Source organism: Sprattus sprattus (genome assembly GCF_963457725.1).
Source record: "Sprattus sprattus genome assembly, chromosome: 7".
NCBI lineage: Eukaryota > Metazoa > Chordata > Actinopteri > Clupeiformes > Clupeidae > Sprattus > Sprattus sprattus.
Genome location: NC_137926.1, coordinates 30,048,397 through 30,065,103, shown reverse-complemented (window position 1 = coordinate 30,065,103; position 16,707 = coordinate 30,048,397). Strand labels below are relative to the sequence as shown.

At 43.9% G+C, this 16,707-nt stretch overlaps 1 protein-coding gene across 4 annotated transcripts in view; it reads left to right on the top strand.

Annotated features, from left to right (window-relative positions):
* The first annotated feature begins 447 nt into the window (after positions 1–447).
* The window catches only part of lrp5 (low density lipoprotein receptor-related protein 5), a 58,049-nt gene continuing 41,789 nt past the window's right edge, over positions 448–16,707 (top strand). For 2 of the 4 annotated variants that reach the window (XM_080842657.1, XM_080842655.1), the window contains exons 1-6: positions 448–589; positions 5,688–5,888; positions 6,620–6,836; positions 10,554–10,751; positions 13,636–13,832; positions 14,966–15,097. In XM_080842657.1, coding sequence (XP_080698783.1) covers positions 508–589; positions 5,688–5,888; positions 6,620–6,836; positions 10,554–10,751; positions 13,636–13,832; positions 14,966–15,097 — 1,027 coding nt within the window. In that variant the 5' untranslated portion in view covers positions 448–507. Of the gene's footprint in view, positions 590–5,687; positions 5,889–6,616; positions 6,837–10,553; positions 10,752–13,635; positions 13,833–14,965; positions 15,098–16,707 lie in introns of all 4 variants that reach the window. The other 2 variants (XM_080842656.1, XM_080842654.1) reach the window with 1 other exon arrangement.

Genomic DNA, 16,707 nt, shown 5'->3' with positions numbered 1-16,707 from the left:
GGCAAAATATATTTTTTAATTGTAGTAATGCTAGACTGCTCAGTATACTGCTTTTTACTCAAGGTGGCTATCAGTTTGCTCAAGTCTGCCTGACACAACACACAGGTGCACTGCTGGTAGCTTACTGACGTAGAGCTGGAGCACCGCCCAAACCCAGAACGCTACAATATAGTTAAACGTGACAAACTATTTGTGGGTAACTGTGGGAGGGGGTATAAATTGCCTATCGACGATAATATGCTTCGTACTCTTAACGGAACTCAACAAAGACATTTTAAAGGATATATATGTTTTAAGATCCATTTTCTCCTACGTGCACGGTGAATGCAATAGGTGAAGTGCTGTCCATACAAACCTATGTGGTGACGTCAGCCAGTTTCCGCTGTCATTCCCCTCCGTGCCTCTCCGCTATCAGAATAGCTGCGTGAACAAAAGTGTCGATTGAGCCACCCATTAGGATTTAAACTTTACTTTTGGCCAAATAACTCGAAGAATGGAGTTAGACTTATGGAATTAAAGCTGGGCGCCCTTGCAATGGAGGTTTTATTGCTGAAATTACTGCTTTACAGTAGCCTGTTCGTGGTCCATGGTAAGTGAAATACTTTTTTGTTCAGATTATGGTCGAAGTTATAAGTAAGACAATTTAACACGATTTCACAAACTTCCAGTGGTAGCGTTGTCGAAAAACGCACAGGAAACTGGATGTAGTTGGTTGATGAGTTGAAAGTCTTTTTGACGTAACTTTTGGAACGTGATTTGTTATACATGTTACTTTCGACTAAGTTTTCTTACTTGAAGAGTAGCCTACATGTGTTTAGTCCCTTTTCTTCAAGTAGCCTGTGTGTATGTGTCGGGACCCTGCTGTTTGTCGCGGGAGTTCACTTGCTCAAATATGTTACAAGTATTTATAAGCAGTCGGCAATAGGAACATTTTAGACTTTTTCTTTTTGACGAAGTATTTCAAACGCAATAGGTCAGATATTTGGTTTTGTTATGTAGGTTGTTACAGCGAATTGTAAGGACCTATTTGGAATGTCTACAGCAGAGGCCTTCGTGCAGTAACGTTAGGACTGATCACCAGTGTCGGGTGTCAGAGAGAAAAGATTCTTTTGGATGGATTTTTTAAATCAGACAAAAAAGTAGGCTACGGGTGAAGGGATGTGAATGATTTTCGTGTATCCGTGATTTCCATGTCATCAAAAGTGAATAAGTAAAAGGCAAAAAAAACTTTGTCAAATGGTCATAGAATCCTAAGAAGTTAAACCAGTAAAGTAGCCCAATGTGAAGTGCCTCAAATAGCACAATAATGCAGTGTTAAACAGTAGGCTAAAACTAAAAGTTGAAATGATGCCGTCTATATTATATGATAGATTTGAGTGAATTTTGGACATTATGGAGTGATGTTTTCTTTTATTTTCGATGCGGTGCCAAATAGCCTATCGTAGTCTACCATTGGACGCTAATTAAATAATGGATTGCTTCGAAAATACTTTACAAGTTATTTCATGTTCTATTCGTGAATGTAGACTATCACTGGACGAATTATTTGGCATAACTATATTCTCCTCAAAATCACATTTAAATGGTCGTTTGCACAATTAAGGTATAGACAAATGCAGATTTGTATTGATCAACAGCTAATTTCGAGATCAGTGAGAAGCCTTTTTTACTGGGTGAGACTAGGATTCAAAGTTCACTGCTCCAAGATAGGGAAAGTGGAACCAGCAGTACTAACCTATGCCTGGAATGTCCAGATTCTGGATAAAATAAATGAAATCCAAGGAGCACGGTTTTGTTTCCCTTTTAAAATTTTGGTTAAAAATTAGATTTATTTCCCCTACCGTTTAAAGTCCACAGTGATGCAAATCCATATCTAATATAGCGTAATATGAAATAGGCTGCATGTCAGAATGTATTTCTACACTATCACTATTGGGGACAAGCACATAGAACTTTACAAAGATTGAAGTGAAATACAGGCTTCACAACAAGACTGAAGCACTCAGTGTCGCCGCTGTGCTCCAGTCAAACACATTACTGAGTGGAATCTAGTCCTAGATATCTAAAGGCTAGCAGGCTACAATTAATGTAACTTTTTGGCAAAATAGGAAGGTCTGTTACAGCTTTAAGCTACAGGCTATATGATAATATTAATAATAAGTAATAACAGTTGTTGATGTTTTCATTAACCTGTTGGCAAAATAGTGAACTCAGATAGAGCCAATGGGCATGTTTGTAAGATGCTTTTGTGAAATGGAAGAATAGCCTTGATTACCCAATTTTCCCTGAATTAGTTTTTTTCTGAACCTTTCACTTTCCTTCACATCTTACCATGATCTGTTTTATGTATTTCCCAGGTTGTGTCTGAAAGTGTTGGTCAAGTAAGCGATGTTTATCTGGAATGCTGAACCATTCCTGTAGTAAAAACAGATTGTTTATTTATATATTTCTCTTGCAAAAAACAGCACATATTTGTACATAGATGGAAAAGTTTTGCAAGAAGCACTGAGATGTCCTTGGGAGGCTATCACTGTTCACTTATGAAATCCTCATCCCCACATCATCATTTCCCAAGCACCTTGACACACTCCATACGTCCACAAGAACTCCCCAATGAGGCCCAAAATCACAGGGCCGTTGGTCAAAATGACACAAAAGGATAAAGAAGTAGACAAAGACAGACCAAAAGAGAGAGAACTACACATTTGAGTTAGTGACTGAGTGTTTAGGGGACCTTTTGCCTGTCATTCTGGACATTATTCATATTGGCATTCACCCCCCTCACACACACACACACACTATTTTCCCCCACCCCTCGGCCCCTAACTCTCCCCTCCCCGCAGAGGGATTGTTAATCCTGGTGACAAGCTCAGACTCCTCAGCTGTTCCTTTGTGCGCCCTCTCTCCCCACAAAGGCCAAACCCAGTGAATCCAGGTGCTCCACACTCTCCTTTCAGGGATGCCTGATAAAGCTGGTGTTTGGCAAGAGCTGAAAAGTCACATGGAATTAACTTTCACCAGAGAAGTAAAGCAGGCCCTTCTTCCAGTTCAGGTCAAAGGTCTATGTAGGTTTTTTTTTTTTTTAGTGACAGGACCTTGATAACATTTTTTGTAGTGTCAATATACCAGTAGTAATTGCATAATTTGAAGGAATTGGGATCTAGGTGAGCTCAGATAGGGCTTTATGTCCGGCTCTGCAGTGGTATGCATGGCCTTTCTCAAGGACCTTTCAAGGCTCATCTGCGGCCTGCCTGCTGTATGCACATTCAAGGCTCTTGAGCTGAGAGGCTTCAAGTCCATTCACTTGGGGGAGTGAAGGTTAGCTGGGCAAGTGTGGGGCTTGAGTGTTGGAAGAGGCAGCTCAACAGGCAGAGAAGGACATGGAGAAATGGAGCTGCTGTAGAGTGCACTAGACTAGAGAGTAAATTATGTTTTCGAGGTGTAGTTTTTATTAATTATGAATCTTACATTTGTTTTTGGCAACTTTGACGCTGAATGGTTCAGATGAACTCCCAAAGAGGGAGAGAGGGAGAGAGGGAGTGAGGGAGGGAGCTTCTGCCAGAGGCCGTGTCAAGAAGGCAGTCGCGGTTGTTTAGGACCAAGCTGCTGTTGTCGGTCTGAAAGAGGGTCTCTGCACTCAGCCCAGAGAGAGAGAGAGAGAGAGAGAGAGAGAGAGAGAGAGAGAGAGAGAGAGAGAGAGAGACACAGAGTTGTGTGATCTCATAAAGAGATGCAGCTGTTGGGATGGGGTTCATCTTTTTAATCCTGACTGTTTGGCATCCTCTGGAGGATGAGGTGTCAGAATCCCTTCCTTCATCCAACCCCACTGCCCCCTGCCCCACAGGCACCAGACAGCGGCCTCTAGAGCAGCATCTCTCTCCTCAGCCCGACACTGGGCTGACCTGCACGATGGAATAACTGCACAAGCAGATTTTCAGTCATTATACAGAAATAATAGAAGGCTACTTTGAGTAATTAGTGTGCTTGCCCGAAGGGAAGCACAGTATTGTTGTTGTCAAGTTTTCTTTATTCTCCCCGTTTTTTGTAACGCTAACTACTCCTCGCACGTTCGAGGTACAGACGCCGTTCAAACACCGAAACGTCCGGCCCGATTCCGGTGCAACCTGCTATGACTTTTCGTGGCGGTACTCCTTGCCACTCCTTTTTTATTCCTCTTTTTCCATCACCTTTTTTCTCCATAGACTTGCATGGCAGAACTCTGCCATTATGACATCATAATAGGGTCATTAAACTGGCTTGCACCTGTGCTTCACTGACACAGAGCAAGCACACTCTCGCAGTTCGTTCACGAAACGCATTCTAGTTACTTAAGCATGTGGATGGTATGGTAACCTCTTGTGGTACAGTCACACTTGATGAACAGTGTGATCGGCACAGTTTTTAACTGTCTGGTCCATTTGTGCCACTCTTGTGGTATGTGAGAAAAACAATCTGCTCTAATTTGTTGTAGCATTAAGGAGCCACAACTTTGTTAGCCGGCCTTTGTTTTTTCCTCGTAGATGATTTTCTAGTTTAGCCTCCCATAAAAACCCACACACGCACTCTCGCCGTATTCACTCACTTCTGGCTCAGGATCGTGTGTACAGAAAGTGTTGTTGAGCAACCACCTTGGGAACCATGGAGTGTTAAAAATTATATTTCTCTATTATTAAATTATGGTAGTTATTCTACGAGGCAGAAATTCACCAAAGTTTAGAAGAGAAAGAGAAATGCTGAGCTGGAAAGATTGGAACAGTCGGTGGCTTGACCTCTCAATTTTATTAAAGACTACTCTAAGTTATATTCCAAAATCCAGTTTTGTCATGTTGTAAATTTAAGTAAATTTAGTTATACTGTTTTTTTGTCAATTGCTTGGTTTTAATGAGTGCAAAACTGAAGCTCTCTTACAGGATGTTATTATGTGTTTTTGGTGTTGTGGACTGCTAGCTTGTGTCCATTTAAAATAAACTCAGTATTGATTTAGACATCTCTGTCCAAGAGGACCAGGTGTAAGATTATTCACCTGTCAGAAGAAGATTTTTTGTATCATTCCACGCTGCTGACAGCCTGTTTCTGTGACCTTCTTGAGAAAGTAACCACATTCATTAGAAAGACATGAACAGACCCAGAAACAGTGTGGCAAAGGTTTGTGAGCCATCTCCGCGTCATTTCTGTGTGCCACTGAAGCACCGAGACATGGAGAAGTCATCTCTGAGCAGCCGGCCGTTGTGGTGAAAAGCCACGACTGGATGGTGACATGGTGCTTAGTAAACTGGCATGCTGGTAAACCACAGCGCAGCACCCCAACCCACAGCCCTCCTCAGCCACAGTCATTGTGTCCGCCGCCGCGTCTCTCTCTCTGATCTTATCATGTGTGCTTGAACCTACCTGAACTCAGAGCTCAGGCTTTTCAGCCAATGTTTTTTCAGCAAAGTCAGGCTAGGTCGCTTAAGTCATGAAACAACAATGGAAGTACATACATAACAAGATAAATTGTGATCTGCCTACAGAATGTTGGTTACCTGGTAGAGCAAGTCAAAGGTTCAGCTGCAGGGGTGCATATGTACAGATGAAGGGTATATCGTATCTTTACTAGATTTGATAAAAAAAGTGTCTGCTAAACAAATGAATGAAAATGTCATTCAAGTGTGAAACACGATGCTCATGATTGTGTCTGATTCTGATAGGTTCCCCCCTGCTGCTCTTTGCGAACCGCCGAGATGTGCGTCTGGTGGACGCGGAGGGCCCTCGAGCTGAATCGGCGGTAGTAGTCAGTGACTTGGAGGATGCGGCGGCCGTGGACTTCCTCTACTCTGAGGGTCTGATTTTCTGGACAGATGTCAGTGAGGAGGCCATCAAGCAGACCTACTACAATCAATCTAGCAACTGTAAGGCCTGACGCCATGTTGTCATGACGCATGACTAATCTCTCAGTCCATTGTTTTAAGTATATTTGTTTAGTATGTATGTTTTCCATTGCTCTGGATCTTTGGTTTATCGTTAAGGCAACCACTTTACAAACATCTATCAACTAATAATATTGGTGACAAGCCATATTATTAACTGCATGTCATACTATGCTTACTTATACTTGACAAATACTTTGCATAATTATATTATAACTGAGCTATAGCAATGTATTTATACATGTTATGCAAAATAACATTGAAACCCAGTAAAGTATAGCACTCTGTACACCAGAACTTACTGTTGAAATCTGTGAGCAAGCAGTCCTTGTTGAATTTGACTTTATCAAATCAACCCTTAACACAACCTGACCTGACCTAGACCTGAGCAGTCAAAGAAAATAGGTTGACTGGTTAAAGATGCAGTCTGTGATTCTGGTGGACGGTTGCTGATATTTGAGCTCAGCAGTCAATCGAATTACACCCCTCCCTTCTGTGCTCCCAGAGGAACATGTTGATTGGCTGGAGTTCTTTACGGCTCGGTCCGATCCTATGTTTGTCTTCCATTACAGACCCAGGAGGGTGTAAAAACATCCAATCTAGTTTTTAGCCCACACACTGACTGGACAGCTTAAGGACGATGTGTTGCTTTTGGGGCAAATATTGGTACTTTGATAATAGCACTGAAACCTTTTGTCCCTTTCTCTCAGCAGTAAAAGAGGCAACATTGGGCACTGGTCAAAAGGTGGTGGTATCAGGTCTTGAATCCCCCGACGGACTGGCATGCGATTGGCTTGGACGTAAACTCTACTGGACGGACTCTGAGACCAACCGCATTGAGGTGGCGAACCTGGATGGGACGTCGCGGAAGGTGTTGTTTTGGCAGGACCTGGACCAGCCCAGGGCCATCGCACTGGACCCAGCCCACCGGTAAGTGGGGCGCGCGTCTCCTCTGGGTTTCCTGACTCGTTCTTGTCTCTGGGTGGTCCCGACCGACTCTCCTCAGAAGTCTTCTAACTGCTCTACTGCAGGGCAGGCTGCTCCCACCCAAGCTATGTGTGGTCTACTCGTGCTCCGCTGTGTATTTATAGGCCCTAAGCACATCCTTACCAGTGAGCACAGTGGAAAGGCTCACCGCTTGACCATGTCTGTTTCCTGTTGTTTGAGTTTTTTTGAGGGTCTTGTGGTGTCAGCCCCTTCTTCTGCTCTCCTCACCTCTCTGAGGGACTCTGTTTTCAACTTGGAATTCGGGGAGTTTGCCGCTTGTGTATCCGCTCCACTCATTGTTGGATTGGTGTGTTTACATCGAGGGGAACTCAGGGGACAAATTGGTCTCAATCTGTCAATGCTCTGAAAATAATCTTAAGGACTGCTTTGGTCGCTATTATTTGTGATTTGTATTTTCATAAATAACTGCCATGAGGGACTTAATATCTGCTTTGACTTTGATCCAAGGAAGACAGCTTTGTAAGACAAATAAATTAGCGTAATTGAATTGGGAAACTTTAGACAAGTGTTGCGCTACTTTGTTTGTTTTCGTTTTTTTATGAGAATATTTAGTTTAAAAGTACATTGAATATTAAAAGCACAATTGCACTAAAGCTTCCCACATGATAAGACATGTGAAATCATTTTAAAAGTAAACATATTTTGTCTGGATGATTTTCTTGGATGAGTGTTATCAAGTGTTTGTGAGGCGTGGCAGCGTTCCTTTTCAGATGAGCAGAACTGAAACTGACTTCTGCAGCGGTGACGTCTGGGAAGGGATTTTACACATAGTGTCATGATTCTGTAGTCCTGCTTGTTTCGCAAGTGGCCTCCCCCTCCTTGTTGTATTAAAGGCCATTTTCAGTGATTAGGTCAGCTAGCATGCGGAGACTCTTGGATAAGTAGTTAATAGGAAGGTGGAGGGAAGTTTCTCCCTCCACACAGACGGACACAATATATTTTAACATTTTCCAAAAGTTCCATTGATGTAAGAGTGTTGTGTTCAACTTCACTGGGATGGGCCAAGGTGGCTGAGGGAACACAGTTCAGAAGAGAGGCAGGGGGCTTTTCAGTTCTGCAATCTCCTTGAAGTAGATCATTGGGAAGTAAAAGAGGCCCTCCTAAATTATGTTTGCCTGCCTTCATGACACGGCCTTTGTTTTGAGCCTTTTCTCTTTTGCCCAAATGCGGTAATACTTACAGGGTCTGTTATTCCTGGGGAGACTGAAAAACATTCTGTGCAGACCTTTCAGAATTAAGAAGTAACAGTTAACAAAAATGCATCTGGAGCTCCAATGGAGCTCAATGCCAAATTGAGCAGCCAAGTATCTGACAGGAATGTTTTTCTTGGATTTTTTTTTTTTACTGTACCAGGTATTGAAGCTTGATCTGTAGTCCTGCTTCTATTATATCCAGACATCCTGTAGTTCTCCAGGAACAATGTATTTAATGTTTGACTTAACTTTATATGATTTACTTAGTCCTGATTCACCCTCTATCGTCTCACCTCTAGAATGTTAACTGATTTGGGGTCTGGCTGAATCATAAATGTTTGTGTATGTGAATGTGATTTTGTCTCCAAACTGATTTGGGGTCTGGCTGAATCATAAATGTTTGTGTATGTGAATGTGATTTTGTCTCCAAACTGATTTGGGGTCTGGCTGAATCATAAATGCTGTGACAGTAGCAGCGACTGTGAAATCCGTCATTGTTCATCAACAGATATTGAATGACAACTTTATTTCCTTTGTCTAAACCCAAAGTCTCTCATGCCTGTCTCACTGCTTAATATGCATTTGCATAAAACCCTTGTCAAACTCACTTGTTGAAACAACTGACATCAATCCACTTGTCCCAACTGTCCTTGTCCTGCCCTCGTTGACTGTTAAAGAGTTTAATTCCTAGACAGCACTGCCATTGTTCTTCCTGGTTCTTTGTTCTGTCAGCAACTGAATTCAAATGGCTCCATATTACCCTTGGCTGTGGTGGGGGATGGCATTTAATTGAGAAAAATGCAGTAGTGCTGTTGCTGCCACAGGCAGACTAATCAACCGGTTCTCAGGGGAGGAAAGGGTGGTTGGGGTTGTCATGCTTGGTCTCTTTGCTGGCATGAGGTTTGATAAGCGTTTCCGATGGCGACACGCATGCTGTCGTACCCCATACGCCATAAGTAATCAATTCACCCCCACCTACTGCCACCACCAGCACCCTCTGAAACTTAGTTTCCTTTCGCTTTAATTGTTTTCTTTCTGCCCCAATGGACAAAAGAATGCAAGCGCAATCTCTGGCTCAGATTCCCCACTCCGTTCACATTGTTCCAACTTCACGTCTTTGAAGAAGAAGAAGAAGAAAAAAATAATAGTGATATCAATTAAATTATATATCAATGAGAAGACAATGGAAATAATTTAACACCAGTGCTCCTAAAAAGGCTTTATTTTCTTGTCACGGTGCAGCGTTAAAATGTACTGGCTTGTTCACCACAGTCAATATCTGTTTGGCTTCTTCATCTGAGGAACATAACCCAAGAATCCTGCTGTGTTTTATTGGTGATTTTTCTCTTTGTTTTTTGTTCTTCTTAGCCAAAGCAGACCGTAGTCTAGGATGGAATCATAATTCAATAGTTGCTTGACGGGTTGTGTCTTTGAATATCTGAAGAAGTACGATTTTGGTACTCCTCCATTTTGACCTCAGTCTTGAGCAATTTTGAGGCACAGAAATCTCTAGAAGCCCCACACCCTTTAACCCCGCACTCTGAGGAAAAAGCCAACCACAAACCCCAAGATGGCAGAAGAAAAAATGGAAACATATTGTATAATGGTCAGACATATTGCTCAAAGCTATACCCCCAACATACTCGGTTTGCTTCGTGTTGTGTAATGTTATCTCTTACATTCCAAGTAGCAAAAGGCAGAGATGCCTGAAGATCAAGACACACCCACCTACCCACATACACACGCACACACTTTACTCAAACTCTACCTGCAGCATTTACTGGTGTGTGTGAGGCCTGCCACCTCCACACAGCAAGATATGAATGGATATTTAGGATGCCTAATTTGGCTCGCATTGACAAAACCACTGGTATTCACAACATGGAAAAAGAACCATCTGGCAATCTGCCAGAACAGAAGATTTGATCATATTCTATATAGCAGGTTTACCCTTTCAAGCCTGTCTTTGGCATAAGCTTGTGTACAAGTGTGTACATTGTGGTTTGTGTGCACATATAGGCCTAAGGGTTTATGTGTATGTCTTGGGAACTCTAATAATAAGAGTCTCTAATAAGGGTCTGGAAAGGGTGGGTGAGAAGGATTTTTGAATGCAGAGGTTGATGATTTTCTTTAAAAAATTTTGCTTGTGGAAACGGCGGAATGTGTTTAGTCTAAGACCAGGAAGACTCCACTTGGCTCCAAATCTGAAACAAATCTGAGGTGTGGCCATGAATCATTCAGGGTGAAGGGACTGTGTTTGTGCGTTTGTCTGTTCATCAGTTTGACTGTTTTGCACACATACATGTTTGTATATGTGATTGTATCGACCTGCAGGTGAAGTCGGTAACAGAAAAGAAAATAATGTGTTGTATTCTTCACACAGCCTTAAAGGATCTCCATTGATTGACAGGTTGAATTGGCCACTCCCCTCTCTCTCCTCTCACAGGTACATGTATTGGACAGATTGGGGGGAAGAGCCTCGCATTGAAAGGGCGGGCATGGATGGCAGCAGCAGGAAGATCATCGTTGAGGTGGACATCTACTGGCCTAACGGCCTCACCATCGACCTGGACGAGCAGAAGCTCTACTGGGCCGACGCCAAGCTCAGCTTCATCCACCGGGCCAACCTGGACGGCTCCGCACGGTCAGACCCTCCTCTCTCTCTCTCTCTCTCTCTCTCTCTCTCTCTCCCGCTCTTTATCTTTTCCCACGTCTTCTCCAGCAATTAGTTTTCACCCTGAGCGTCACTCGCACTTAGCACTAACAGACTGCTCTCCTTTGGGGGATGAGGAGAGGCAGAGGTCCAACTCAAACTGAGGGGGCGAGGAGGGCCCCAATCCAAACACTCTCGGCACGTACTAGGCCCCTGTGGTCCCTGAAGGCCTGCCTTCAGAGCGAGCCGCTCTCAACTCGAGGTGACCTCTTCCACCGTATACCGCTGAAACCTGACCCTGCTTGGCATCGGGAGTTTCGGGCTCCGGCCTCTAGGGCCTCTGTGTCTCCTTTTGTGTATATGGGAATCTATAGCGTTTTTTAATAAAGAAAGGTATGTTACCCCTTCAGTCAGAGTTTACACCCGTGACTGATATTGTCATGGATTATATACCGTGTTTGGGCCTAGGCTTTGTGTTTGCTCCCCCTCAAAACATTCACAGACTGAGGTTGGATAAGAGGAGAAAAGAAAACAACAAGGCCTGTTGACACACAACCGTCTTTCTGGCAAGAATGTGCAGTCTTGTGCGTTTACTTTATCAAACTTTCTGAGAGTTTGTGATTTTTTGATTTAGGACAAAAATGAATTTGCCTAAGGCAATAGTTTGGATCAATATTATTGCTTGACAAACAATACATCAATCATCTGTTTCGTTGTGACTGTCCATCAAAGGCGCTGAAAGTGTGAGCCATGTAGTTTTCTAATGTTAATTTACCTCTGTTTACATAACTGGTGCTACCCAGCAAAATAAATGTTGTCAATGGCCTTACTGACCTGGGTGGAGCTCACAACTTTCTCAGAGGGTACATGTCCTAAAGTCAGATATGAGGAAACCTTTCCATTACTTGGATTCTTTTATTTGTTCTGAATGATTCACAACTGTCCTAGGATTGATTCCATTATTTCTAAGCCAGGATCCTTGCTAACCTTAATGTGGGCTAGCTTGCAAGCTTGCTAGTTCTCCAGTTAATGTTATCTAACCATGGAATCTATCGAGTTTATAGAGAATGCATTCATTTTGTTAATTCAATGTCTGCCTAAACACACTCGCTGTGGTAGCTGGTAGGTTGCCATTTACTTGAAATACAAAAATACAGACACGCTATGGCAATCGCTGAATGGCGACTTAGCCCTATTAGTTTAGATCCCCATTAGTCTACACCATAGTGGAGACTATTCTTCCTGGGGTCCAGGCAAAAGACATTACAATACAGATTAAAAAAGTGCAGTACAGCATGATCATTGTTGGTGACCAAAACACATACTCAGTAAACAACATTTACATTAAATGTAAATCATGCAAAAAACAAAAAAAAGCGATCAGGAGAGTTTCCAAAAAGAGCGCGGCGCAGTTTGGCACAGTTCAACTTGTAGTGGATGTGCAAATTAGCTCGGCACAGCCCAGCTTCATGCGGTCAAATGTGCCGATGGAAAACCCCACCTGTGCACATCACATAGTAATCACGCTGCCAGCCCTGCAACGGCTCATTTTTAATAATAGAATTGATTAGGAGAGAAGCACGCGATATGATCAGATCCACAGCCCCTTCTGTGTCTGTCCAGGACTTTGGATGCTGATGGTATTCACATGGATGGTCAATATGAATATGTTGAACTTTTTGTGTGGTTGTGCAATATTTCTACTTGTGAAGGCCAAGGAAAACATTGGTCAATACAACATTGCCTCAAATGGCAGCCTGTATGTTCCCCCTGAAATGGCCTGTAGCTCTGAGCACGGGAATGTGGGGTTCTGTAAGCATTTACCTCCCCTTGTTGTTAAAACAAAAGAGTGCTTTGCCTTTCAAGTCTTCCTTCCTGACACCTATGATTAATGGTAAGGTTTAGTGTGTTTTTCGAAACGCTGGCTTCCAACATCTACGTGTCTTGCGTCCAAGTGCACCAAAATGGTTGTGCACAAATCTGGATGCAATTATTTTTTTTCAGACTCTTGCTCTCTCGCTCCATCTCTCTGTTCTTCACACGCTATTAAAAATCGGAGGGGGCTTACAAGCTCTTGGCCCCCCTTGTAGGCTATTAAACGTATCCCTGGTGAACTTTGCACTTGGGTGAGTGATGGGGGCCCTGGTCAGATTGTGCAGTGTCAGGCCTCCAAAAACACACTGGCATGGCGGACTCGCTTTGATCCAGTTTATTTACAACCCCAACAGCTTGTGTGTACATGTACGTTGTCTAGCGAAAGGGTTGTTGCCCAACTGGACTGGGAGTGTAGCTTTGCTCTGCACTGGAACTTTCACGTAGTTCTCTTCCTCTTAATAAGGAGCCGAGGCAGCCTCAGCACTAGGTGAGGTGGAGGGGTTAACTGGCTGCCCCCCGTTAACGACCCAAACAGATGCTGCCTCCTCTTGCTCGATGACAGCCTGATTTGTTTAATTTCCCCCCTTGGAACTAAATCTGAAAGACTTCCGATCTGGGGTTTGATTTCGCTGAAGTGCTCCAGATGCCCCGATGGCTCCAGAACGTTCCCTAACATTTTGAGGTTGATTACACTGTGGGGTCAACTTCTTAGGATCACTCTTCCATACGTGTGTGTATGTTATACATCATTTACGCGAGCTTCAGCAAAATGCCTCGCGGTTCGTCGGCCAACTGACAGAGAATAGAGATGGACTGTGTTATCCCAAAGTTGAACAAAAGTATATTAACACAAGGAAAAAAATCTCTTAGGCCTCCATCTTTGCCACATAACCAGTATTTTCCCCTGTTCTCTTTCTTTGTGTCTGACTTTCCTTTTCATTACTGTAGGCTTGTAGTGGTTGTGTTGATGACCTTTGGCTTTACCTGTGTGTGTCTACAGGGAGACTGTGGTGGAGGGCACCCTGACCCATCCCTTTGCCCTCACACTCTCTGATGAGACGCTATACTGGACGGACTGGCAGACACGCTCCATCCACGCCTGTAACAAGCACTCCGGGGACAAGCGGAGAGAGATACTCAGTGGCATTCACTCACCCATGGACATCCAGGTCCTTTCCCAACAAAGACAGCCAAACTGTGAGTCTGCTGATCCTTGTTGGTCCTCTGCCACATGTACAACCTTCCTTTTAGTATGCAACCACACACACACACACACACACACACACACACACACACACACACACACACACATATGTATAGCATCATAGTGCAATAAACAAATAACGAGTTGCTGATGATCAATTTGTTCCCACATACACATTAAACATTAGGTTATTACATTTCACTGCAACGCTTGTAGTACTGTTTAAAGTGCAAACATTACATGTTTCCTCACACTGCTAGTACATCATAGTCTGATGGTCTGTTCAGCTTGTCCTCTGTCATTTAGTTCACTTGCAGGAGATTGTGATTGACACTCACTTTTGTTCCCCTGAGAACCTCCATATGGGTGTAATTAACTTTTTTTGCCTGGGCTGGCATTGGACTCTATCCTGCTCATAATCAGACAATGTTGGGGCCCTGACACAACATCTGTGTTGGGGGAAGGGGTTAGGAGTGAGTGAGTGAGTGGAGGTGGTGGAGGGGGCGTAGGGGGTAGCAGGGTTTGTGTCAAGGCCGTCTGTGTTCTCCTGCGTAAGCAGCTGCATACTGTAGCGCTGCCCCTGCTATGGTTGGCAAAGGAAATCATTCTAAAAAGCCACGGAAGTCAAGCTGTTTTTTTAGAATTATACCCTGATCAGCCCATTGTCCAAAGTTAGATGTATTATTTCGGAGACCTAACAAAGATGCACGGATATCAGGGTAACCAGTGTACACTGACACGAATGAGGCTACCAATGTAATTGAGGGGGGACTTAATGTAGCCTTTATTTACTACTTTGGTATCAGAGTAAGACTGTGCCCCATTGATTATATCTTATAATATTGATTATAAGATTGTTTAATATCTATGTGAAACCATTTAAGATCTAGGGTTAGGGTAAGTGTTTGAATCCAAGACTGCCTTTTATTGGTGAGCTAATTTTGCGAAATTCAACTTTAGGCAATGCTGCAAACAGGGTTTCCTGGTTGCTATGGTTGTCTATTTACTATGCTAGCTAATAAGCTAGCTAAGGAAACTTTTAAATAACCTTTAACGGTTTAAATAGTCCCGTCACTCCAGTCTCCATGAACTCATAGTGTTCCTCTGCGTGCTCCTCTGTCCACAGTTCAAACCCCGTGCAGTAATGGGAATGGCGGGTGCTCCCACCTCTGCCTGCTGTCGCCCTTGCTGCCGTTTCACAGCTGTGCCTGCCCCACTGGAGTCAAGCTCAAGGAGGACGGCAAGACGTGTCGACCAGGTAAGAGCTACTCTTGCAATAGTAATAATAAATGTAATAATAATTCATAATATATTTGAGGGACACCCAGGGTCACTTCGCACATACAACAAAAGATACAGTTCATCCGAAAGCAATACAACTTTTAATATACCAGTGTCGTGAGTTTTTGGAGTGTTTTTTTTTAAACGCTGGATTCACAGTAGAGTAGACTTGTAAGGAGGATTGCGGCAAGTGGCAGGGGCATAACTTCTATCTTTAGAGAGGCCAGCGTACTGTGAAGCGGCATCAAACTCGCCAGCGTCCCCGTTACTAGGCAACTCCAACTTGTAGACACTTTGTACCCACTAACTGAGGGGGGGAGGGAGTATCCTTTTACGCTTTCCTTCTCTGTCTCACTGCCTCTACCATGTATTCCTCTTCTCTTTGTTGTGTTTTTGGGGTTGCTGAAAAAGGGTGAGCCCCGAAAGGAAAATAGCAGATATTCCACAGGTTAGGCTCAGTCCTAAAGTCGATCCACTACCTGAAAATGCAGAGCAGAGTCATGGCACACTGAGAAGTCAAAACACCCCAAATAATGCCGTTCCACATCTTTCTGAAAAGAATGTAGCTGAGAGCCTATAATTTTATTACACTGTCACTTGAATTTAGGCTTCCAGATTATCTTATTTATGTAAGTCTTTTTGTTAATGCCACAAAATCGAGGGAGAGTTGTGGAGGGGGGTGAGTGGGATGTGGGGGTGGATGTGGGGGGGTTGGTTTGGTTGTGCGGCAGCATTGGCATCCCATTGCCTTCAAAACATTAGCATGCATCTCCAAGGCAGGGAGGCATGACCGAGCACTCTAATCTTTGACAGATGGCCGGGCCTGCTTGCGCTCGGCGCCCCTGAAGGAACCATTTCCCCCTTAGCCGCTCGCCGCTAATTTCAATTGCCACAATATACAGACAGCTACATTAAAGCCAGCTCTCCCCTCCCCTCCCCCGGCCTGGCCTGGCCCTCCTTCCCTCACTCACTCTCACAGTGGCATTCTTTGCGCCGCGAGGCTCTGGGAGCTTTCAGGGTTAATCTGAGGCTGCCTTGTTTTGGGGACTTTTGTTTATTTGTTTGCTTGCTGTCAGTCTGCCATCACCCTTCAGTCGTCATAACACTCGGCCTTAATTGTTTGTGTGTGTGTGAGAGTGCGTGTGTGTGCGTGTGTGTGTGTGTGTGTGTGTGTGTGTGTGTGTGTGTGTGTGTGTGTGTGTGTGTGTGTGTGTGTGTGTGTGTGTGTGTGTGTGTGTGTGTGTGTGTGTGTGTGTGTGTGTGTGTGTGTGTGTGTGTCTTTGTGTGTGTGTGTCTTTGTGTGTGGTGTGTGTGTGTGTGTTGAGGGTGAGGTTAGTATGCGGGGGGGCAGGCCTAATCAGGTCGGGAATAGGTTTGTGTGTTTAGTGGATGTGGTCCAGGTCCATAATGGAGAATGAGACCTGTTTGTTTGACTTGCCCTGGGGTCTGTGTACATTCCCTCTCACTCCAGACTCCTTCTCTGACAGGGCTCAAGGGTCATGGCTCCCAGCAGAGGGTCCGACATGACAACCATGTGGTGGAGAGACGACCTTGCGATATATCTGCAGTGGTTGTCCAGTGAAGACA